The following is a 26,248-nucleotide window of genomic DNA, read 5'->3' as shown; positions in this document are numbered from 1 at the left end:
AGTTTTCTTATAAAGAGAATTCAGATAAATCTTAATATGCTATATAGTTCACCTCGAATAAGAATGTCCTTTATCGAAAATGATGTTATGTGATTGATACATGATTTTATGTTTATGAATTTCTACAACCATCTTGCAAATTAGTATTATTATAATAAATAATTGAGTTCACATACAAATATTTAGATTTATTAGTAAGTACAAGATTTTAAGTTACTCGTCAGTTCAATACAATAATTTTTACAGTATCTATTTATTAAAAATTGACTTTAAAGCTTCACTAGACAATGATATCTAACTATTACAACTAGGAGTAATAATTATTTTGAATACGTTTTGGTCCTTTTAAGTACACCATTTTATTTTATTTCTAGTTCCTCATTTGTCGTATGAAATCTATGTTGAACTTCAATCAATCTGAATTTACACCACAACCCACATAAAATCATATTCGAAGAAAAGCACTTCGTATAGAAATTTTTTATATTTTAACTCAAAGTGAAACTATTGATTTTTAAAAAAAAAGTAACTTTATCTACCGCATCATATACTGATTATAAGTATAATATTTTTGGTACTATCTAGCTATTAAAATTGACTTTCAAGTTTCATTGGACCATGATATCTAATATGAAAAATAGGTGTACCAAGGACATATATCCAATAACTTGCGTGTACTCCATCCAACAAATTATATGCTATCATTTGCAAAAAGTAAAAAAAAATAAAAATTTAAAAAATAATATTTTCTTTAAAGTCCCTCAATACTATATTATATAACACATGCACCTAATTTATTTCTATATATATTGCTCTCAACTCTATTGTGTTTTCTCATATTCTTCTAATTTAATACTTCAAATATTTTCATATCATTTGTGATCATTATATCTTACAAAAAAAAAAAAAGCAATGGAGATGACAAGTGTTCTCAATTTTCTTGAAAATAGAACCATTCTTGTTACTGGTGCTACTGGCTTCTTGGCAAAGAGTATACACAAATCTCTTTCTCTATTTCTTCCTTTTATTTTAGTCATATCGATGTTTGATATTTGCATTAATTAATTTAATTTTACGTTGAGTAAGGTTTATCATAAACGCTTTTTAAAAGGAATTTCTTTTATGTAAGAGAAGGAATCATTTTCATTCTATCACATTCTTTATTGGTTTTTTTCTTTCTTCTTCTTTTTCATCTAGTGTTTAGTATCTGCATTAAGAAACCGATTAATCTGGATTAACTTCATATAAGGCTCATTTAAGAAAGAAATGCTCCTTAACATATAATTTCTTTCGTACATAAAACATAAACTCGAGACATGTCCATCCCACCACGACTATCGTTGTTTTTTTTCCTTATCGTGTGTTTTCTATTACTCTCTCTATTACAAAAAGAATGTCTCAATTTTCTTTTTAGTCTGTTCCGAAAAGAATGACTCATTTCCTTTGTAGGCCACACTTTAACTTCAACTTTTCACGTGACATATTTAAGATCACAAGATTAAAAAACATTTTGGCATATTTGACATAACATTAATTTAAAATCACAAAATTAAAAGATTTTTTTTTTTATCTTTTTAATCTTCATTTCAAGTCAAACTAGATCATTTATTTTAACCGAAGAGAGTATGAAATATTAGCTAATTAAATACAATTTTAATTGTTTGATGTAGTTTTTGTGGAGAAGATTTTAAGGGTTCAACCATATGTGAAGAAGCTTTATCTTCTTTTAAGAGCTGCAGATGACAAGTCAGCCATGCAACGTTTCAATACTGAGGTACATAAAATATTTTCATTTTTCTCTATTTTTATTAGTATTCTCCGAACCTTTATGAATACGAGATACTTAATATATCGATCTATAGTTTTCTCGAAGAAAAGCTTATAGTGTTGAGTCTCTTATTTCCTTTACGGGGCTCCATAATAAATAAACTTAGTGAAAAATACAATTATTTTATCTACCAGATAACACATTTTCTTTACATAATTATGTTCTCGTAATGAGTTAAAGTACACGTGAAATTTCTTTTTGATAATATGTGGTTGTGAAATTTGAGCTATAAGATATTACGTGTGATATATTCAAAAGTTTAATTATTTCTTTTAAAAATTTAAATTATTAAAATGCACATTTTTATTTATTTGATTATTACTTTTTATGTTACATACTACTTTCCTTTCCAAAATACAATAATTTAGAAGAAGAAAAACAAAACTTAATAATGATCTTTAAGCAATTATGTGGTATGTAGGGAAAACATGATATTTATTATAGTATAATTTTCAGAATATTTCACATTATGTCACTATCATCAATTCTACTTTAATTTAATTTTTAATCAATGACTCCATGACATTAATTAATCCAATTCAGAAAGCTTATTTATGCAAATATTTCCCTTTTAGATTATTATTTTGATTTTGCTTTTTTCCCTAATAATGTACAAATATAATCCTTGAAACTAATTTCTAATTATTCTATACTAATTTTTATATGCTACAAAAGGATTAGACCTTTAAAATTGTGATCTAAAATAAAAAAAAATGAACTAAATAATTGATTATAACACCTTACATTTGACGAATCGAGAAAAAATAATTGTTATGACATATCATAAGCGTTTTAGTTTAATTAATCGAGATTCACACCAGATATCAAAAGTGTAAAAGTAAAATATTCTTTCAAGCTTCAATTTTTCTTTTAAAATCAATAAATAAAAGATTATTTATCTTTCGGTCATAACGTGTTCGATAAAATTAGTTGTCAATCACATGTGCAATGACTATTTATGTTTTTTTTTTTTTTTTTGGCTTTTAAATAGGTTGTGGGAAAGGACTTATTCAAAGTTCTAAGAGAAAAATGTGGACCAAATTTTACTACATTTGTTTCACAAAGGACCACAATTGTACCAGGTGACATAACTTGTGAGAATTTAGGTGTGAATGACACAAATTTGTTGGAACAAATGTGGAAGGAAGTGGATATTGTTGTTAATCTAGCTGCAACTACCAATTTTGATGAAAGGTATATATATATATATATATAAATATAAATATATTAATAATTAATTTGATATTAAGTTTATAAAATTTTTAATTAACCAATATAACTCTATGTTTCTATATATGTAGATATGATGTGGCATTGGGACTTAATACATTTGGAGCTAGTCATGTCCTAAACTTTGCCAAGAAGTGTAATAAATTAAAGGTTCTTCTTCATGTTTCAACTGGCAAGTGTACCTAACTTTTTCAAATATTAAAATTAATTTATTTTCTCGGACGTTGTTCGAAGTCTCCAGAAATGTTAATTGTCATGCCCGTCTTGAAACCTTCAAAAATATTGGATTGTTTTTAATAATCTGATACACACATTAACAATAATTTTGAAGAGTCTGAACAATATTAAAATTATTTCACTTTCTCCTATGTTGTTCGAACTCCCCATGACTGTTGTCATGCCCGTCTTGAAATTTCCAAAAATGCATTGTTTTTGAATAATCTGACACACACGCCGATATTCTTGAAGTGTTTGAGCAACAGAATTTGCTTCGATGCTTGTTACACTAGTTTTCCCTCCAATGTTTCCCAAATCAATTTTGTGAAAAAAAAGCTATACATAATTTTGTTATGACACATTAAGATCATAATTAACTACTATATAATAATAATATATTTTTAACCAAAAAAAAAAGTTATAAACTTTCACTAGGAGTTCGTCATCTACTATATACACATTAAAAGTTTGGCCATATATAATGTCATTTTTTCTAGTGCTCTTCCACCTATGTGAATAATCTTTTATAATAAAATATAAAAGTAAGTAATAATTAATTTTATTATTTGTTGTTTTTTTCAGCATATGTATGTGGTGAAAAGGAAGGGTTGATGTTGGAAAAACCATATTATATGGGTGAAACCCTAAATGGGACATTAGGGTTAGATATTGAAGCAGAAAAAAAAGTGATGGATGAAAAATTAAAACAACTCAAAGCTGAAAATGCTTCTGAAAAATCAATCACAACAGCAATGAAGGAGCTTGGCCTAGAAAGGTGTGCGTTCATCGTTAATCTGTTGCTAAATAATAGAATTATCAACGACTTTTTCTTGTTTAACATAGTAATATATCAACGTCCAATTTTATAGCTAATAATTTTTTTTGTACGTGAATATTATTGTTATTGTTATAATTAATTTCTCCGTTGATTTTGATCAGAGCTAGAAAATATGGATGGCCAAATACATATGTATTCACAAAGGCAATGGGAGAAATGCTTTTGGGAAAATTAAAAGAAGAAGTACCTCTTGTTATTAATCGTCCTACCATCATAACAAGCACTTTTAAAGAACCTTTTCCTGGTTGGGTGGAAGGTATCAGGTACTCGTTAAATTAAGAAAAAAAAAGAATTAAATTATATTTTTCATCGAACGATTTTTTTTTTTATTATCTTATAATTATTTTTGTGGAAAATTGCAGAACTATTGATAGTTTGGCAGTTGGATATGGTAAAGGAAGAATAACTTGCTTCCTTGGCAATCCTAAAACCATATTAGATGTGGTAAGTAATCATCCTACACTTATTAGAGAATATTTTTTCTAATCGATATACATAAATTATACATAATTATATACATAGTATACACGGATTATACATATTATACATCCTTCAACTAAACTAATTCTTAATTTAAATATCTCGGTGTTGGGGATATATGCGTTGATTCTTAACAATTTAACATGTTAATTCCATATTTTTCCTAGGTTATCAATTAACTCTCATTATGAATTTATTAATTATAATTATCTTATAAATGACTTGATCATGTGTATATATATATTGTTAGTGTGGAGTACTCACACTCTTCTACTTTTAAGCTAGGCTTGCTATTGTTTGTTGTTATTGTAGTGAAATCGTGATTTCTCTGTCTTAATCAAACGTCTCTAGTTCGATCCCTTAAATTGAAAAGAAGTCAATAGGAAATGTATAGGGCTTTGTCTTGTTCGAATCTGAATTAGTACGAACCTTATGCAAATTAACATCAAACATCTCATGAAAAATCTTGGTATTTATTATTTTAAGTCAATATAATTTGTTAACGTGAAACGCTCTTGCAGATTCCAGCGGACATGGTGGTGAATTCAATGATAGTAGCCATGATGGCTCATGCTGATCAAAAGGGGAGTGAGACCATATACCAAATTGGATCCTCAGTTTCAAACCCTTTGAATATCACTAATCTTAGAGATTATGGATTCAATTACTTTAGAAAAAATCCATGGATCAACAAAGTTAATGGAAAACCTATTATTGTTGGCAAGGTGAATGTTTTGAGTAGCATGGATAGTTTTCAAAGATACATGGCCCTTCATTACATACTTCCTTTAAAGGTTTGTTTCATTTCTCAACTCTTTAAAATATACATAAATATACAATGTACACTTTTTATATACTGGATATACATTATGAGATAAAAAAAATAGGCTCCTAATATACAATATACACTTGTTATATACTCGATATACATTATCGATTACTCATAAACGATATGTTAGGTGGGTAAAATAATAACTTGTGTCCTATCCATCCAGGCTTTGGACAAGTAATATCATGAAGTTTATATATTTGATATAAATTTTTGATAAATAAAATCATTTTAAATAATTTGATCTAGTAATTTTTAAAAACGGTTAACATAACTATGAATCATTCAGTTTATTAATTCAATATGTTTTAATTCGTCAAATATCGCTACTTGACATAAAAAAATGTTTAATCTTTTATTTTATAATAACTAATTTTATTTTTCTATATAGGGATTGGAGATAGTAAATGCAGCATTTTGTCAATATTTTCAAGGCAAATATTTGGAGCTTTACAAGAAAATAAAATTTGTAATGAGATTAATTGACCTTTATGGTCCTTATTTATTCCTCAAGGCAGCGTAAGTAATTAAAATCCTTAATTCTCTACATATTATTAAATAATAAGTAAAAATTATTTTTCCAAATTTTATTTTATTTTTAAAAATGTTATCACTTTATGTCTCTCAAATATTGTTTAAAAAAAATGCAATATCACTATATTTTATTTTCTTGGTTTTGTTATATATATATTTTATGCATTAATTTATCATATTTTCTACAGATTCGACGATTTAAATACGGAAAAATTACGTATTGGAGCAAAAGAGAGTGGTATTGAAACAGAAATTTTCTACTTTGATCCTAAGATTATCAATTGGGAAGATTATTTCATGAAAATTCATCTTCCTGGAGTTGTTAGATATGTATTTAAGTAATAAAATTAATATTGAAATTTTATCAATTAATTGCTAGGGATATTTAAAATTAAAAGTTTAAACCGTTTTAAAGTTTTAACCAAATGTAATTTTAATTGTTATGAATTTTATTCAATGTATCCATTTCAATTTGTTGTAATGTTATCCCTATTTGTTCTAAAAGAGGGTGTTATAGTATTCATTGTTTGAAATAATATTTTTTTAATTAAATCGTCGTTAAATTATTTATATCAAGATATAATTTACTTATTATGAATTTCATTCAATGTATCATTATCCATTGTTGTTGGATATTTGGTCTAGAGTGAGTGGCATATATAGTCTAATTCGATCTGGTTTAGGAGAGATACAATATATATATATATATGATGTATATTAATGGGCCGAAACAACCCAACACTTATTTGGGCTAAGAAGTTAATTCTAGGGCTCTTAAAATGTTTTGGACCGCTCTCTCTTCATTTGATCGATTTATATAATCTAATTTTATATTGTAAACTAGATGGTATTTGTCCGTGCTCTACGTCGAAAAAATTGAGGTATATTGATTAAAAGATATATGTGTATAATGTCTCTTTTTCTTCATAAAAGTAAAGATCGAAATACAAGTTATTTTTATTCCAAGAGAAAATACCAACAAATGAGTGCAATAAGCAAAGATTGAATAGGAAAAAAGACTTACCAGAACAACTTTTGTATTTAACATTTATCCGCATCGAGGGGCGGACCTACGTGGTTGTCAGGGAGTTCACCCAAACCCTCTCGATAAAAAATTATATTGTATATATATATGGTATATTTTTAATATTTTGTACATTTACTAATTTTAAACCACCTAAATCAAAGAAGAAAGATAATCCAGTAGTACTAACTGTGCAACTTGAAGTACTAATACTACAAACTTAGAAAATATATTAACCAAAAAACAAAGAGTTATATGTGATACACAAAAGGAGGCTACATGTGATAATACAATATGTAGAACACAAATTATCACGTAGGATATCACGTAACGTATATGTATCAATTTATTCAACTTTTATTTAAATTTAAATATCTATATGTGTACATTAAAAATCAAAAAAATATAAATAGTGAAAAACAACCATTGATTTAGAAATTTAATAGAAGCTGTCCATAGAAGTTAATTGGAAAAGGGAACATACCTACACATATCCAAGAATTCAACCTATATATCTTATTTTGTGTTGGATCTGTACATATATTTTTAGGAAAATATTTTTTATAACTTCACTACGGAATATAAAAAAAAATTAAAAAAGGATTGCGACAGGTAAAAAAACTTTCCTAAAAACATATGTATATTATATCAAACACAAAATAAGAAGAAAAAAAATAGAAGCGGAAGGTTAGGTGAGAGCGAGTGTGGTAGAACTTTTTTAAAGAAACAATTTAAAATAATATCTAAATTATTATTTGACTGAGGAGTTGAAGTAAGTATATATATATATATATATATATATATATATATATATATATATATTTATATATATATATATATATATATATATATATATATATATATATATATATATATATTGTATTCTCCTATATAAGAATTATTAGTTGTGCTTATTTTGATAGTTTGTGAACAAATTAAAGCTACTTCTTAGCCTTATGATTGAAAATAGGTAACAACAATTGTGTTGTTTCACTTGTTTATTTCACTTATTTTAGTAGTTTGTAACTAAAGCTTCAATTATTGTGTATGAGGTGGTGAGTTTATGCAATTGTATAGGCCTTGCTTTGTTACTCTTTCAATTTGTGTATTTTATTTTTTAAAATTTGTTATATATTTGAAAATTACATTAAACGTATTATAAATTACAAATAATTTACAACGTAAATTGTTGATTATATATATTTAAATATTGGGTACAAGATATCGTTAATATCACATCCTCTACCCAAAATAATCCGCAATAACTACAGCCTCTATCACAGCCTCTACCCTTCGGGTGAGCACTTTGTGTGCACGAAGTAACTCCCTCCCCCTCTCCTACTGTTTAATATCATGTAAACCGCACATGAGATATAATATGCGACAGACTCAACTCAGAAGGCATTGAATGAGGATCGATCCCGAATCATTTGTGTGAATAATCACCCTCCAAACCAACTGAACCATCCCGAGGGGCTATTATTACATTTGTATTAAGCAAAATTTCACTATATTTCAAAACTAAAGAAATTTTTTAAAAAAAATTTCTCTCTTTTCTTAATAAAGCTTAATGGACCAAAATTGGTTATAAATAAATTAAATGGGACACACTAGACCTTAAGAATAACCACATGATTTTACCTACATATTGTACCTTATGGCACATGGGCATGTTACATAATACAATACTAACATGCACAAGACATAGAAATTGAGTGGTCAAATTCAAAATATTGCCAAATTAATACTATAGGTTATCAACTTTCTACCTAATTTTTGGCATATACCAAAGTCCACAATTATATTTTGGTCCCTCATTCGAAAGACATATATTTGACATCTGTATTGAGATACAATTAAATTTAAAATTTGCATTGAAAAATTTCATATATAAAAAAATCGCGATTTTTAGAAATGACATACTCTTAGAAATAAAAAAATATAATTTTGAGCTTAGATGAGGTGATTAGTTCGGTTTTTCACCGGATGATCCTTGGTTTGAAATTTGGGAGAAAATAATGTTTTTTGAGAGTAGCGAAATTGTTTTTTAAACGCTTAAAATATATATATACATATTTTTTTTGGAAAGTGCTTTTCTTGTTTTGGAGAGCAGTATAATTTATCATCATATAATAATTCAATATTTAAAAAATCAATATATTTGTTAAACTAGTCAACTATCATGCAATGTGAGTTACCAAAATTATACCAAACAGGGTCAATCAATACATCTTGTGTTTCACAAATAAATCATACCAATTGACCAAGAAATAAAATAAAATATACCTTTCACATGACCAACATAATTTATAATTCTGTCTTATGTCTTGAAAAATAATTTGAAAAATAGATAATTAATGTTAAAAGTAAAACATAAAGAAAAACTTTCTTTTTTGATATGTTCAAATAGTAAAATAAAAATTTATTTTAAAAATATTAGATAAGTAAAAATAAACAGAGGGAACAATTAATAAGATAACAATAAAAATACTATAAAGAGTACTGAGAGGTTGTTTGGATGTCATATAAAGTATGTTATGGAACATTTTTTAAACAAGATCTTTGATTGGAGAATGCTCTCATACTCGGTACATTTCGTATTAGTTGATTATTTTTTTTATACACATATATTAAGAAAATATAAATAATAAGGTAATTTTATTAATTTACCTTTTAAAAAATTCTTGAATTTACAAATAAATGTAAACACTTTCAAAAAAAATTATTTGCTAGGATAATATAAAATGGAAAAAAAATTAATTAATACTTTCTTGATTTAGTAAGGTGGACAACTAATATGAGACATGTATTAGGGCCAAAAAATTTGGTCAGAATTTGAATTTAGCCTGATTTGGCCAATAATTTAAAAAACATTATAATATTTTTTTATTTTAAAATAAAATAATCATTTTTATTTTTAAATTAAAAGCTATTAAAATTAAAAGAATAAAAATGTTCAAAAAAAGGTAAAATAACATAGTATGAAATATGTTATTTCATCAATCTAGTCATTTTTTGGCCAGAATTTTTTTTTCTTTCGATAAAATGATTAACTATTATGAAATGGAGAGAATAATATTCTTTTATGGTAAAAAATGCTACTCCCTCTATCCGATATTGTTTGTCATGATTTCTATTTTTAGAGTCAAACTATAAAAACTTTGACTAAAATTTTAAGATGTATTTTTTTATCATATTAATATGCAAAATATTGTAATTTATAGTATTTTTCATATAGTTTTAGAATATCTAATTTTTTTTGTTTAAAATATCAAATTAATGTGATCTAATTTACCTCTGAAAATTAGTCAAATTGACTTTCGATAAGCGTAACATGACAAAAAATTTCGGACGAAGGGAGTAATTTTTTATAGTATGGGTTAAGTGCTTGCTTCCACTCTTTGCTTTTATTACCCTTAACTTGAAGCAAATGAATACCTAAATGTTAGGTAAGTGCATGTTTGAAAAAAGTGAAGCTAATTCCAATCATATTGCCTATATATACATTTGGAGGTGAGTCCAAGAGTTTCATAAATCAAATACTCTCATTTTCAATATTTCACTTTTTTTTGTTTAGTATATGAGATTAATTACATATTATTTATCTCTAAACAATTTTTTTACCCCTTAATTTTTTTTATTACCATCATGGAACCTTTTTTAGAAGGCAAGACTATTTTCATTACTGGTGCCACTGGATTTCTTGCAAAGAGTACACACTTTATCATTTCCTTTACATATAATATTATTTGTTATTATAGTATGTTTTGTTAAGTTTTTGAAATTAACTTATATTTATAAATTTACTTCTTATAAAAGATATGTATTGGAAAAGTGCTTTGATTTAAAATAAGGCTTAAGTCATCGATAGCCACTTAAAATTGTACGTAAATTTCACTTAGACACCTCTTTTTAAGGCTTGTTCCAATTGAACACCTAGAAAATAATATTTTTTACCTATTAAATCCTTTTTGTTGACATGGCAAAACGTTTGTAGTACAAACAAAGGAAGAAGCGTGAAAACATAACTTTTTAGTCAAAAACAAAAGATTTTATATCTTCTTCTTCTTTGAGAAAGCTCATTACCATTTTTTCATGGCAAGCTGCAACCATCACCGCTCATAATTCTGCAACCATCACTACTCATAATTCTTTCTCCTTCTTTTTCGATTTTCAGCAATTCTCTTTCTCCAATACACCAGCTTATTAAATCGGTTGATGTCATCCACAAGTCTACCATTGTCAAACAACCTTAGCCTTTCAAACAACCGACTACATATTTAAATTTGTCACCGTAAGTTTTTCAGCCGTAAAAAATGTTATCTCTGCTGCCACCAAAAGTATCCATCCCTTGTTCATCTATTTTGTCAAATTAAACCTAAACATAAAATAAATAAAAATCTTAAAACAAAAGAAAAACAAAAAAAAGAAAGAAGATGAAGCGGAGATTCCTTTCCATTGAAATGAGATGTTAAGCAAATTTCATTGAATAAAGATAATTTTTTTTAAAATAACAAGCAATTAGTGATCAATCATCTTTTTACTGTACTTTAGTGTTCATTATTTCTGGCAAACTCCATTTTTTCGGGTAAGAATAATACGAATTTGAAATTATTTTTTGAAATTGTTAATTTATTTAAATTTTAAAGAACTGACAACACACGAAGAAGAATGGTAAGATAAAAAAATGGTAGTCTATGGTGTATTTGGGGAAGGTTCTGACGAAAGAGGAAAAGGATAATGATGATTATCTTTTTCTTTTATTTCTAAAAAAATATATAATTTTTCCTTATAATTTTTTTTAGTTATTCTAGGTCCAATACCACGTGTCTTTCTTTAATTAGTTACTATGCCACATCATCCGCAAGTGTATAACACTCACTCTCTTATTTCAACTGATTGTCTATAAAGTGTTTGATAGGTAAATTTTTTTATTAGTACGGGTGTTCAATTGGAACAAGCCTAAGAAGAGGTGTCTAAGTGAAATTTGCGAATAACTTTAAGTGGCTATCGATGACTTAAGCCTTAAAATAATAACTACCATCTATTATAAATTTTTAAAAGATATGTTAAGAGTGTAAATGAATTTAAGCTGTCTAATTTATATAAATTAAATTCATTATTTATATATATCCTTGTTTTTGTAATATGTAGTTCTGATAGAGAAGATTCTTCGTATTCAACCAAATGTGAGAAAATTGTTTCTTCTAATAAGAGCTTCAGACGCAAAATCCGTCAGAAAACGTTTTAATGATGAGGTAAAACATATATTGTTTCTTTTGATTTAAATTCTTTTTATCGATAGACTGCTTAGCTTATTTGATTTATTTTAAAAAAAAATTCATTCGACATTTGATATTTATTTTTAGAGCTTTGAATTCTAAGATTAAAACCTTTTCTTGAAATTAGGGTAAAAGTCTTCGACAAATGTTGTTTAGGTAGACCGAAATATACAATCGCAACCTTCACAGCAAGTAAAACTATAGTTATGGAGCATAATTATCGAAAAGATATCTATACAACCTTTTTATGTCTATTATATCACAAAGGATTAACCTCCTTTGTTTATAAAATTACAACGCATATAAAAGGTCTCATAATTTTAATTTATAATAAATATTAGATTTTCTTGACTTTTTTTTTTTTGTATCTTTTTAATTTTTTTATTTTATTTTGAATCCTCTTACTAAAAAATGTTGAACATAATATTTTGTGAGTTTTCACACAGGTTATGCAGACTGAATTATTTAGTGTTCTAAGAGAAAAAATAGGTGCAAATAACCTAAATTCTCTCATAGAAGAGAAAGTATTTCCAGTTGCTGGTGACATTTCATTTGAGGATTTTGGAATTGAAAATTCAGATATGAAAAATAAAATGTTCAAAGAAATTGATATAATCATAAACTCAGCAGCAACTACTAGATTTGATGAGAGGTATATTTTTTTTTCATATGATTTAATTTTAATGCAAAATATTAATTTGATTTTTTTTAACTAATAATTTTATTATTTTCCTTCTTATTGTAGATATGATATTGCAATGGATATCAATGTACTAGGTGCTCTTAATGTCCTCAAATTTGCTAAAAGATGTGAAAATGTGAAGATTATTGTTCATGTATCCACTGGTCAGTTTTTAGATTTCTTAATAAAGGGTCCTTATGTTATTTATTTGTGGAAAAATAAATGTGGGATTCTTATTTTCATATTATACTTTTTCGTTTTCCATTTTATATGACAGTATTTTTCTTTTTAGTTTATTCGAAGTAACTGTCTTCAACGATAGAACTAAAGGGTAAAAGGGATTCATTCAAAATTGTTTATACAATCTTTTTGGTATGTATAATTGAAAATTTCCTTAATTAGTCGAAATTATAACTCCGCGATAGAATGTCATACTTCCTTATTTAGAAATAATCTGATGTTCTAATTCACAATTTTCGAATGTATTTCTTTTTTAATTAAGCTCTGTATTCAGTTGAAGCATGATCACCACATAAAATAAAATGAAAAGAGTATACATTATTATTAGGAAAAACTATCTAAATATGTATACAACTTATTTTATCATATTTTCTAAAATTTCATACCATTTGAAAAAATTATAAAAATCTCTGTTTCTCTCTCTCTCTCTCTCCTATTCTCGAATTTATCACTCTAACGCGATGAATCGGGACGCGATGTATCGAAACATGTATGTCTTGTATCAACAAATTTAATGTATCAGGACATTGAGCGACGAATCGAGACATATGAGTTTGTATCAACAAAGGTAATATATCAAAATACGATTTATTGAGATGTCGAGTGATGTATCGATACACGTGCGTCTTGTATCAACAAATGTAATATATCGGGACGCGATGTATGAGACATTGAGTGAGCCGAAATCCTTAAATTTTAAGGATTTTTTTATAAACTTTTTTAAAAAAAATAGAAATATAATGTAGTTACTTTTTAACACTATGAAATTCTTGTAATTTTTACTAATTATTAGTGCTCTAAGGTTTCTCGAAGATAACTTGCCTTTTCTTCCTTTCTTTTTAATGTTCTGTGTCCAGTTAAACTAAAACACATACATCAAAATAACAATACTTTTTATTGTCTATCATATGCAGCTTATGTTTGTGGAGAAGGTGAAGGAGTAATACCAGAAAAATCATTCACTTTAGGTGAAACACTCAATAAAAACTCAAAATTAGACATTGATGTGGAAAGGGAAGTGATAGATGAAAAACTCAAGGTGCTTGAAGCTCAAAGCTTGACAACAAAGGAAGTCACAATTGCCATGAGAGATCTAGGCATTCAAAGGTGCCTACAAATACTTAAACACATAAACAGAAATCTGACATTCTTTTCGAGACTGATCAAAACAGGAATGGTGTCACATAAAATGGAAAGGAGGAAGTAAATAGATATTGAAAAAAGTGAATTATATTACCAGTGTATTTTAACATGTTATTTACTTATTTGATGTATTAGGGCAAATTTGCATGGGTGGCCAAATACATATTCCTTCACAAAGGCAATGGGAGAGATGCTTTTAGGACACTATAAGGAAGAATTAAAACTTGTTATAATACGTCCAACGATTATTACTAGTACTTATAAAGAGCCATTTCCAGGATGGATCGAAGGTGTAAAGTAAGTAAAATCATTATAATTCATAAATTCAAAATTCTCTACACTAATGAATAACTATTGTTACTCAAATTCTTGAGCTAATTAAATAAAGTACCACATTTATTTAATTAAGATATGACTAATGATCTCTAGCTTATATATTATGTATGTATACAATTTTTGCATTTACAGAACAGTGGATTCCTTTATTTTGGCATATGGTAAAGGAGTAATGAATTTCTGCTTTGGTGACCCAAACACAAAACTTGATATGGTATATTATTTTAATTTTTTTTTTACATAATTGTATACTATATTTACTTAAACTTTGCATGTTTCAAAAGTTAAGTTGTATAACCACATAAATGCATTGGCTTTTTAAGATAATAAATTTAAAAAGTCTTCATTTTTATTATTAAATTCTATGTCAATTCAAACTATTGACCAGAGACAGAGATAGCAAACACATTTAATAGAATCTTGTAATTAACTCTGTCCAGACCTTTGTGTTCGTCTTATAAATTTATTTAATATTAGATAAATTATTATTCTAAAATCCAAATAACTCAAAAAAGCTACAGAATCCCCCCCCCCCCCCCCCAACCCCAACACACACACAAAAGAAAAAAAAGAAAGAACAAAGTCAAAGTTACCTACAACACCAATATAAAAATGGTTTTCTCATCCTTTCAATTACACGTTATAGCAAATAATTTATCTTATTTCTAATTTTAGAGATTTCATTTTTTTTAATAAAGAACTAGTTATAAATATCTTTAGAATGACCTAAAAATTCTCTTAATACTTATGATCATACTTAAATTCTTTCATAAATTATAGCAATAACTTCTTTTCATTTTTTATTTAAAATAATAATAATAATAATATTAATTTTTATTTTTTTTATCAAATACAAGTGAAGTTGAATCTCCTCCTAATTCTTTTACCTCTTGAATTACAGATTCCAGGTGATATGGTTGTGAACTCGATACTTGCATCAATTATAGCACATGTTAAAAATAATGAATATTATTATTCTGAAGAATTAATATATCATATAAGTTCTTCGAAAATAAATCCCCTAAAAACTTCAAATATTCTATTATTCTTATATAATTATTTCACAAAAAATCCATGGATGAACAAAGATGGAAATATCATCAAAGTGGGGAAGCCTACATTATTTAGTAGCATGGATAGCTTTCGAAAATACATCTCAACCTATTATTGGCCATTATTAAAGGTTTGTTTTTTTAAAAAATATTTTTTTAGCATAGTAATATTTAAAGGTCATAAAAAAATTATACTAATTAATTTAATATATATTTGTAGATAGTAGAGTTGGCAAATTTATTATTATGGCATCGTTTTGACAAAATTCACAAGGATTTGAAAAGGAAGATTGATATGGCTATACGTTTATCTGAACTCTACAAACCTTACTTGCTATTCCATGGAAGGTATATTTCAATCTTTATTTTAATTTAATTAAAATAAATGATAAGATTTTATTTAAATACTTGGAATAATTTGACTTTATTATTATTTGATCTGGATGAGAAAATTTTATAGCGACACAAATACTATGGTATATGTGATGATGAATTCAAAAGTTTTATAGCAAAGCAAATGCTATGCAATGTTTAAGACTAGGAGTGTGAAAATTAACGTGGATAGAGTTCGAAGTCTAAAGGGTGAAAAATATTAATAAAAATTTCAAAATGGTATATGATTTTTTTTAAAAATCAAAATGGCAAAATCGCTCACGGAGTAGCGATTTTGTCCGCCGAAAAAATTAAATCATTGCTATAATAGCGATTTGTTAAATTTGATTTTTTTAGAAATTATTTTTTTTAACAAAATTGCTCCCAAAGGAGTGATTTTCAAAATAATTTTTTTTTGATAATATTTTCAATATGTCAGCTACTGAGGCATATTTTCAAAACTTTTTTTTTATTATTTTTTGCTTTTTTTTTAGAGAAAGGTTTGAATCATTTTTTTAAAAAAATCAAATCGCTATCAAGACAGCAATTTTAAATTAAAATCTCTTTTAGCGATTTGATTTTTTTTTAAAAAAAAATTGATTTAAACCTTTTTTTTAAAAAGCAAAAAATAATAATAATTAAACTTAAGTCAATGCTGAGACATTTTAAAAAAAAGTTAAAAATTTTTGGAGCGATTTTGTTTAATTTTTTTTAAAAGAAAAATCAAATTTAACAAATCGCTGCTATTGCAGCGATTTTACTTTTTCCAGTGGACAAAATCGCTACTTCGTGAGCGATTTTGCCGTTTTGGTTAAAAAGAAGTTTCATATACCATTTTAGAATTTTTATTAACATTTTTCACCCTTTAGGCTCCGAACTCGCAAAAATATAACAAGGTTCCAGCATAACATACTTAAGTTGATTAATAACTCGTTCATTTATTAACCGAGTCTAAATATATATCACATATTGAACCATGAAAAAATTTGTCAAAATTTTGGTAAAATTGATCAAGGTGGATTATCACTCAATATTTAACTCGATTTTTAATATGTCTAAACTTAACCAACTTAACCCCCCCACCCCACCTTGATACTTCGTTTTAAGTTATAAATTTCAATAATTATACTAATTACTTGTAAACTTTTTTTTTTTATTAGCTTTGATGATGCTAATACAAAGAGATTGAGAATGACAATGAAAGAACACAAGATGGATGATGTGCTCAATTTTGATCCAAGTTGCATTAATTGGGAAGATTATTTCATGAAAACTCACCTTCCTGGTGCTGTTAATCACATTTTTTAGGGATTAATTATACATTCTACATTAATTAATTCTTCTTCATCATATTATATAAGAATGATGTATTTATTGTTTGCAACAAAAAATGTTCTAAAAAATTATGGTGTGTTTTTTCTATCTTTTTTTTTTAAAAAAAAAAATTGTATCATGTAACTCCTAGGTCATTAATACTATTATTCCCATCTTTTTTCCTTTTTAAAAAAAATATTATTTCCTATTTTTGAAAAAAAATTATTATTATGTTGGTGAATGTTAAAACTATTTTTATATAGTGGTTATTGTGGTATTATATTTGTATACTTTAATTTTATTTTTTTTACCCATAATAGCAGATAATTTGAGAGGAGGGAGTTTATTTATATTGTGAGTGAAAAATGTAAGTTAAGATTCTCTCCGTTCTTCTTTATTTGTCCTCTGTATTAGAAATAGTTATTCATTATTACTAGTTCAATATAAAAATTAATAGATAATTTATCACTTAGTTTTTAATTTACCCTTATTAGTAATAAACAATAGTTATTTTCTCAATACATTTTTTGAAGATATTGAATTTATTATTTAAAGATTGACTTAGAGAACGTTTGACATTTCTGTTGGGAATCATTAAAAAAAAATAGGTTTTGGCAAAGCCGTAAAACTATTTTTATATGAAAGCAGAAATAATTTTTCTATTGTTGGGAAGAAGCTAAAAATGTCTGCTCCTTAAACAAGTATGTAAAAACAAAAAATTATACTTTGAAGACTAAAATATTCCTTCCATATATACATATTTATCAATATATCTCTTACTAATTACTAATCAATATATATATAATAACAGATAATATTAAATAAATAGTATTAAATAATATTAGTATTTACTGTGTACTAATCCTAGTCCTATTAGGATTAGTACTCCTTAATCCTAGTCCTATTAGGATTAGTACTCCTTCCTATATCTCCTATATATATCTCCCATATATTCCCTTATTAGGTTAACACTTCAGTACAATCAATATTCCTTCATGGTATCAAGAGCCAGAAAACCTAGATCTTCTTTTCTCTAGGTTTTTTTCTCTCTTTAGGGCACCGATCGTTCCATCTCTTCTCTTGGGCGGCGGCAGCCATGACAACCGAGGTGGATCCTCTCGATTCACTTCCTTCTGGCGTTAAATTCCTTCTCAGGCATCTTCATGCCTGATTCCCGAAAAATTATCAGACATAAATTACCCTACATGGAAAATCACCGTTCTTACAGCCCTTGAGGCCAATTACCTTCTCAAATACATTGATGGAAGCACAAAACCGCCGCCGGCAGTCATCACCGCCACGGACAAATCAGAAAAAACCAATCCGGCCCATGCCGCCTGGAAAGCCGTGGATGGCCAGATCCGATCATGTTTTATTGCGGTCATCTCTCCCACGGTTTAGAAACACTTCCGATCCTGCACAATTGCTTCAGCCCTGTGGATGGCTCTCGCAACACGCTATGCATCAATTTCCCACTCTCATATTTTTCAATTGCGTGATCGTCTTCACACAGTTACCAAAGACACGAAAACTATGGTGGAGTATTTAGACGAGGTCTCCACCATCATCACAGCCCTCGACACCGTGAATGAAATCATTCCCGAAAAAGATCTCGTCATGTGCGTCGTTCGGGGGCTCCCATTAGCTTACTCCTCCATTAAACAGGCGGTTCGCATCAGTCCAACGCCCGTTGACCTGGCTACTCTCTCCTTGTGGCTAAAAAGTGAAGAAATCAACGTGGATCTGGAGAGCAAACTTCTTCTCCGAGAAACCGCTGTTATGGAGCCGGCCACCGCCTTCACCGCAAGCCAGAACTATCGCGGGGGGCGTGGTGGCGGCCGGCAGGGGAGCCGCGGTGGCTACGGCAGAAACAGCGGAGGCCGCGAGCGCGGCGGTCGGCAGGGCAGTCGTCCGCCGTACGACGATCAGCAGCACGGCAACAACAACAACCTGCACTCCTTCGGCAGCGGCGGGCAGGGCGCTAACGAGCGGGATCGTCCAACTTGTCAAATCTGTCAGAAAACAGGACACACCGCAGTTCGTTGCTGGTTTCGGTATGAGGAGAGCCGAAATAGTGATAACCATGCCAATTATGCATCTCAAGCCGTCCCTTCCTCTGAATGACTATTGGATACTGGGGCCAACATGCACGTTACTTCTGATCTATCCAAGCTTAACGCTTCAAATCCATATCATGGCTCCAATGGTATTACTGTTGGCAATAGTGAGTCCTTTAATATTTCTCACACTGGCACGGGTACCATTTCAACCCCCACCGCTATATTTCACCTAGGTAACCTTACCCACGTCCCTTCTATTAAAATCAATCTCCTTTCAGTTCACCAATTCACAAAAGACAATAATTGCTCACTCTTGTTCACCTCTAATGATTTTCAGATCCTAGACAATACTACCAAGAGGTTGATTTTTCAGGGCCCTTGTGAGCATGGTCTGTACGTTCTTCCTGGCATAAGTTTGTCTGCCTACCCAGTTTCAGAAAGCGTTCCTGTGGCTCCGGTGGCTCTTTCGGCTGATGGTCACAGTCTGTTGTGGCACAGTCATCTGGGTCACCCGTCTACTCAAATAATAAATTCTTTAATATCTCAATTAGGTTTTTCTTCCATTCATGTAAACAATTGTGACTCCTGTTCAATTGCTAAATCTCATAAATTACCTTTTACTTTATCTGAGAAGCGTACAACTACACCTTTTCAACTTATTCATTCTGACCTATGAGGTCCTACTACTGTTCCTTCATTTATTGGTTTTCGCTATTATATTTGTTTTGTGGATGATTTTACAAAATACACTTGGTTGTACCCACTAAAACACAAATCACAGGCATACACCACCTTTGTCACTTTTGAAAAAATGGTCAAAACACAATTCAATTCTCATGTTAAACTTTTTCGAAGTGACAATGGAAAGGAATATGTAAATAACATCTTTGACCAGTTTCTGCAATCCCTGGGAATTATACATCAAACCTCCTGTCCATACACTCCCGAACAGAATGGGGTGGCTGAGCGTAAGCATCGCCATCTCATTGAAACGGTGGTTACTCTTCTACATCAATCTCATCTCCCTGTCTCCTTTTGGGTAGAAGCTCTAGCCACCGCAAACTACCTCATTAACAGAATGCCCAGTCACACCCTCTCCAACAAATCACCCTATCAACTCCTTTACCAAGAACTTCCCAATTATACCAACCTCGCGTCTTTGGGTGTCTTGCCTACCCTTGGCTACGCCCTCATATTACTCACAAATTACAACCCCGATCCCGTCCTTGTATTTTTTTGGGCTATCATCCTACCTCCAAGGGTTATCGCTGTCTTGACCCACAAACTCATAAAGTCTACATATCTCGTCATGTCAAATTTGTCGAAAATGAGTTTCCCTACGAGTCTATTTCCTCCTCCACAAATACATCATTCATTGGCGTCCTTCCCTTTTTTCCAACATACTCACAGGGTCCCTCACCACCTTCCCCCACACCTCCACCCACTACCCAACCACCCCTCATCACCCCTTCGACCGTCACCCACGATACACCCGCAACCACCACCCACACTCACAACCAACCCGAACCACCCCATACCCACAACATCTCCAGCCCGATCTATTTTGGGTCCTTCCCAGCCATCCCCGAATCACCACCGCCCATGCCACCCCCAATACTCATCCCATATTAACCCGTGGCAAAGCCGGTATCTTTAAACCCAAAACCTTTCAGGCTACCATACTACCAAATACACCCCTTCCCGATAGTGAACCAACAACCTACTCTGTTGCCTCAAAAATGCTCATTGGCGTCATGCTATGGATGACGAGTTTAAGGCTTTGACTGATCAGAAAACTTGGGTTCTTGTACCTAAGCCCCATGGGCGGCACCCGGTGGGTTGTAAATGGGTGTACAAAATTAAACACAATGCAGATGGCAGTATTTCCAGGTACAAGGCTCGTTTGGTTGCTAAAGGCTACAATCAGGAGTATGGGCTTGATTACTCCGAGACATTCAGTCCTGTTATTCGGCAGGAAACCATTCGCCTGGTACTGTCACTCGCCGTGCGCAACAATTGGCTCATCAATCAATTGGATGTTTCCAATGCTTTTCTTCATGGCATGCTATCTACATGATGCAACCACTGGGCTATGTTGATCCCCGCTTCCCTCAACATGTTTGCAAACTCCAGAAGTCTCTGTATGGGCTCAAGCAAGCCCCCCGTGCTTGGTACACACGTCTGAAAACGTTCCTCCAGGGACTCGGCTTCACGTGTTGCGTACACGACACGAGTCTGTTTACTCGACATTCAGCACACGGTACAGTCATTCTTCTTGTCTATGTAGATGATATCATTATTACAGGCTCTACTGCAGCTCTCATTCAGGATGTCACTCGAGCTATGCATACTACCTTCAAAATGAAGGACCTTGGCCCGTTACATTATTTTCTGGGAATGGAGGTTTCTCGGACAGGCAGCGACTTGTTTCTTCATCAGTCAAAATATGCTCGAGATCTGTTGCAGAAAGCTGGACTGGAAAAATCCAGTCAACCAACACCGATGGCAGTCTCTTCGTCTACGAATGGAGCCGACACCCCCTTTGCCGATATCATCCACTTCCGCAGCCTCATTGGGGATCTACAGTATCTGGCCATTACCCTTCCTGACATCCATTTTTCTGTCAACCGAGTTGCTCAGCGCATGCATCAACCAAGTGAACATGATTACCATTGTCTAAAACGCATTCTCAGGTACATTTTTGGCACTCTTGGTCGTGATTTACTCATTCGACCCGGGGACTTGGAGCTTCGGGGTTTCTCAGATTCAAATTGGGCGAATGATAAAAATGACAGAAAATCTACATCGGGATTTCTCGTTTTTTGGGGCCGAACCTGATCTCCTGGTGTACAAAAAAACAACCCAAGGTCTCTCGGTCCTCGACTGAAGCTGAATACCGCGCCCTTGCTCTTCTTGCTGCTGAGACCATGTGGGTCACATATATTCTTCGCGAACTCCACGCCACTCACACTGTTCCTGCTCTCTATTGTGACAACAAATCAACCATCTCTGTGGCCAAGAATTCCGTCCTACACACCAGAATGAAGCATGTTGATACCGATTGTCTCTTTGTTCGCGATGAAGTTCATGCCAACACCATGACTGTGCAGTATGTACCCACTGAAGAATAACCGGCTGATATTCTCACCAAGCCTCTCCCGAGCCGACAACACGATTACCTCAGTTCCAAGCTTCCATTCGCTTCCGCTCAGCTCAGCTTGAGGGGGGATAATAACAGATAGTATTAAATAAATAGTATTAAATAATATTAGTATTTACTGTGTACTAATCCTAGTCCTATTAGGATTAGTACTCCTTCCTATATCTCCTATATATATCTCCCATGTATTCCCTTATTAGGTTAACACTTCAATACAATCAATATTACTTCAATATATATCATATATTTTAGTTAAGTTTCATGTAATAATTTTTTTATATAAATAAATTTTATATTCTATTTTAAGTTTATTATTAATAAAATACGTATTATTTTACGTATTATTTTGTACAATTAGAGAAATCGAATAACAACATTTTTGCAAGATAAGGAAAAAAAAGACTTGTCATAATACTTTAAAAAAATCTTAATATTAAAAGTACATCAATACTTGTTATTTTTTATAATTTAACTCTTAAAAACGCTTTTTGTTAAAAGATTTTAACCAAACTCAATTTGCATATGAAAAATACTTTTCAAACAAATTAGCCAAATATAAATTGCTTTTTTTTCAAAAATGTTTTTCTAACAAGATATTCTTAAAAAGTACTTATGAAAATAAATGATTTTTTGACAGTAACACCAAACAGACTCATAATATAATTTATTATTTTATTTATTGGTCAATCCTTGAAGTAAAGATATACGATGAAAATAAAATAAAAAAATAATTTTTCTTATATAATTAGAGAGATAAAAGCTTAATATAAGAGGTGTCACCAAAATAGTTTAATATTAGAACATAAAAATTAACTAAATAGACCACACATAAATATGGTTAAAAATGTGGGTTACCTATATGGATTCGACTACGTCGGAAAATGGTGGGTTGATTTTAGAATATCGATAGATTCATTGTATATATCGATAGATTCATTGTACATATCGATAGTTTAAGATTTAATAGCAGATACATATATAAAAGTATGAATTATTCAGATTAAATCAAAAAAATCAAATCAAACTGAATTGACCTTTGATTTGGATGGATTTTGGATCGAGAATTAGTTTGTTATTTGATTAATTTGTTTGATCTTGGAATTAAAAAAATAAAAATAAAAACATTTTTTATTATATCTTATTACTTATATAAAATTTAGGTTTAAAATTAAGATTCCTTTTTTTTAGTTTAGAATTAAATTGGAGTTCACCAATTTCGTCCTTTTTTAGTTATCGTCTTTTATTATGCTCTAGTTTATAGATTATGTTTAAACATTTATAATTGATCATTGATATACTTTTAAGTATCATGTTTTAAGTTTTATTTGTGTTTAAAAATAGAAAGTACATTTAAGAGATTCAATATTATTATGTTTCTCCTCTTATAGAAAGTACATGTAAGAGATTCAATATTGTTCATAGTTATGATTGAAAAATTAAATCGTATCGAAATTTGAATCAAATAGATTAAAGAAAATTAACATTTGATTTCATTTTAAATTTTGAAAATCAATATATGACAATAAACTCTAACTTCACGGCAAGATACACAACTATTTAAAAATATAAGTAGAATTATAAAGGAAAAATTGTATATAATAGCAAACAATTCAAATTAAATGTTATAATTATACTTTGATTTAATTGTATCCTATAGTGAACTATAGCTATTTTTGTCACTCTCCTTGGTGGAATCTCGCTCACCACTCTCGTTTGGTGGCAGTCTCGCTCGCATCTCGCTTATTATACATACACAAATATATAAAATGTGTCTGTGTTTATATAAAGCGAGAGGAAGTTGTATAAATACATATATTTTCGTTCCCCTCTCTCCCCTCTCCCAAATCTCGCTCATCACTCTCCCTTATCTCGCTCGCCACCGTCGCCTCTCTCACTTATTCTAACAGAAATAAAATGTATAAATTGCATTTCTGTTTGTATAAAACCTAGAGAAAATTGTTTACACATGCAAATACATATATTTTCGTCCTACACACTTCTAATTATACAATATAAATACTCCCCTGTCCAATTTCTTTTGCCTTTCTCTCTTTTTCGTTTTAGACATATTCAAATTGTATATAATTTCTCTCTTTCTTGTTTTATACAATTCGATTCATGTATATTCCCTGCCCAAGTCTCTTTTGCCTTTCTCACTTTCTCATTTTACAAATTCAAATTTTATGTAATCGTCCTATACACTTATGATTATACAATACAAATATTTCCCTGCCCAAGTCTCTTTTGCCTTTCTCTCTTTCTTATTTTATACAAATTCAAATTGTATATAATTTCTCTCTTTCTCGTTTTAAACAATTCGTTTTATACATTCAATTGTATATGTATAGCGAATTATACATATATATGTTTGTTATGGAGCGCAATTAAACAAAAATTTGCTATAACATAAGACATAAATTTTGTGTTTGCTATATGTGAAAATTGTCCTATTATAAAATATAATATGAATATATATCTAATAAAGTAATTTCTCTAAAAATAAATAATGTAAATATGATGAGGCCTAACATAACATGCTTAAGTTTTGACTGATTAATAATAGCCCATCCATTTGTTAACTAAGTTTGTCTTAGCCTGCTCTTCAACCTATCTAAAGTTGAGTTTATTCGATTTTAATATATATATAGCCCAAATCAAATCATGAAAAATTATTTAAAAAATTGGTAAGATTGATTAAGTTGAATTGTCACCCAATATTTAGCCCATCTTAACCTAATACATATTAGCCCAAGTAACAGTTTAGCAGATCAAGACTTATTTGTGTTTTTATTAACGAAAATTATTGACGTCTTATATTTTCCTTATTTTCAATATCTTCTTCTATTTCTAAAAATCTCTAAAATATCTTATTTCTTTAATGAATTCGAGCTACATATTAATGTATCCGAGCTGCATATTATGTATCGGTTTATCTTATAACGTATCGAGTTAGTTTTAACGTATCCGAGCTAAATATTATGTATTGGTTTATGTTATAATGTATAAGAGATACTCTTTAATGTATACGATCTACATATTAATGTATCTTATTTGTGTTACTTACTAAAGTAAGGAATTAACGTAATTACAAACTAAAGAGGAATGGATTGTAATTTCATATTAAAACTATGTGATTTCTAAAATTTATCCTATTCTTTAACTTAATTGGGAAGATTATTTCATGAACACTCACCTTCCTGGTGCTGTTAATCACAATTTTTAGGGATTATATATATTAATTAATTGATTAATTAATATATCTAATTCAGCATATTATATAAGAATGATATAATAGTTTGCAATAAAAATTTTTCTAAAAAAGTATTGGTGTGGTTTTCCTTTTTTTTTTAAAAAAAAAAAATAATAAAAAATTTATAAAGATGAATTGTTCATCCTTCATGTAACTAAGGAGGTTTGGACAAATGTATAGCCTGTTTAATTTGGTGATTAATACAAAGATTGGGCTTACACCCAATTCCATCAACAATATGGTTTAATAAATTATTTTCTCTCATTACTTTTATTTGTTCACTATTTTAATAATAAATTTTTATTTTTATTTGTCACTTTTAGCATATTAAGAAAGAACAATTTTCTCTTCATATTTAACGCTTATCAATAGTTATTT

At 29.5% G+C, this 26,248-nt stretch overlaps 2 protein-coding genes across 3 annotated transcripts; both read left to right on the top strand.

Moving 5' to 3' along the window:
* Window positions 1-802: 802 nt before the first annotated feature.
* Window positions 803-6,507, top strand: LOC101255461 (alcohol-forming fatty acyl-CoA reductase-like). Its single transcript, XM_004250995.5, has 10 exons — window positions 803-991; window positions 1,671-1,774; window positions 2,820-3,022; window positions 3,130-3,230; window positions 3,857-4,049; window positions 4,214-4,375; window positions 4,475-4,556; window positions 5,114-5,386; window positions 5,813-5,940; window positions 6,144-6,507. Exons 1-10 carry the CDS (start codon window positions 913-915, stop codon window positions 6,295-6,297), a joined length of 1,479 nt encoding a protein of 492 aa, XP_004251043.1. The 5' UTR covers window positions 803-912; the 3' UTR covers window positions 6,298-6,507.
* Window positions 6,508-10,506: 3,999 nt separating this feature from the next.
* Window positions 10,507-17,660, top strand: LOC101255165 (fatty acyl-CoA reductase 3-like). 2 transcript variants are annotated; one of them, XM_010315039.4, is made up of 10 exons: window positions 10,507-10,691; window positions 12,134-12,237; window positions 12,708-12,913; window positions 13,007-13,107; window positions 14,098-14,290; window positions 14,462-14,623; window positions 14,795-14,876; window positions 15,564-15,845; window positions 15,935-16,062; window positions 17,247-17,660. In XM_010315039.4, the coding sequence occupies exons 1-10, from the start codon at window positions 10,628-10,630 to the stop codon at window positions 17,392-17,394; spliced, it is 1,470 nt and encodes a 489-aa protein (XP_010313341.1). In that variant the 5' UTR covers window positions 10,507-10,627; the 3' UTR covers window positions 17,395-17,660. The 2 variants fall into 2 exon arrangements, with proteins under 2 accessions (XP_010313341.1, XP_069147505.1); XM_069291404.1 differs by lacking the exon at window positions 10,507-10,691 and adding an exon at window positions 11,174-11,273.
* Window positions 17,661-26,248: the final 8,588 nt, after the last annotated feature.

This window comes from Solanum lycopersicum, chromosome 11 (assembly GCF_036512215.1).
Source record: "Solanum lycopersicum chromosome 11, SLM_r2.1".
NCBI lineage: Eukaryota > Viridiplantae > Streptophyta > Magnoliopsida > Solanales > Solanaceae > Solanum > Solanum lycopersicum.
Note: the sequence above shows the minus strand (reverse complement) of the source record. Positions and strands in the feature narration are given on the sequence as shown.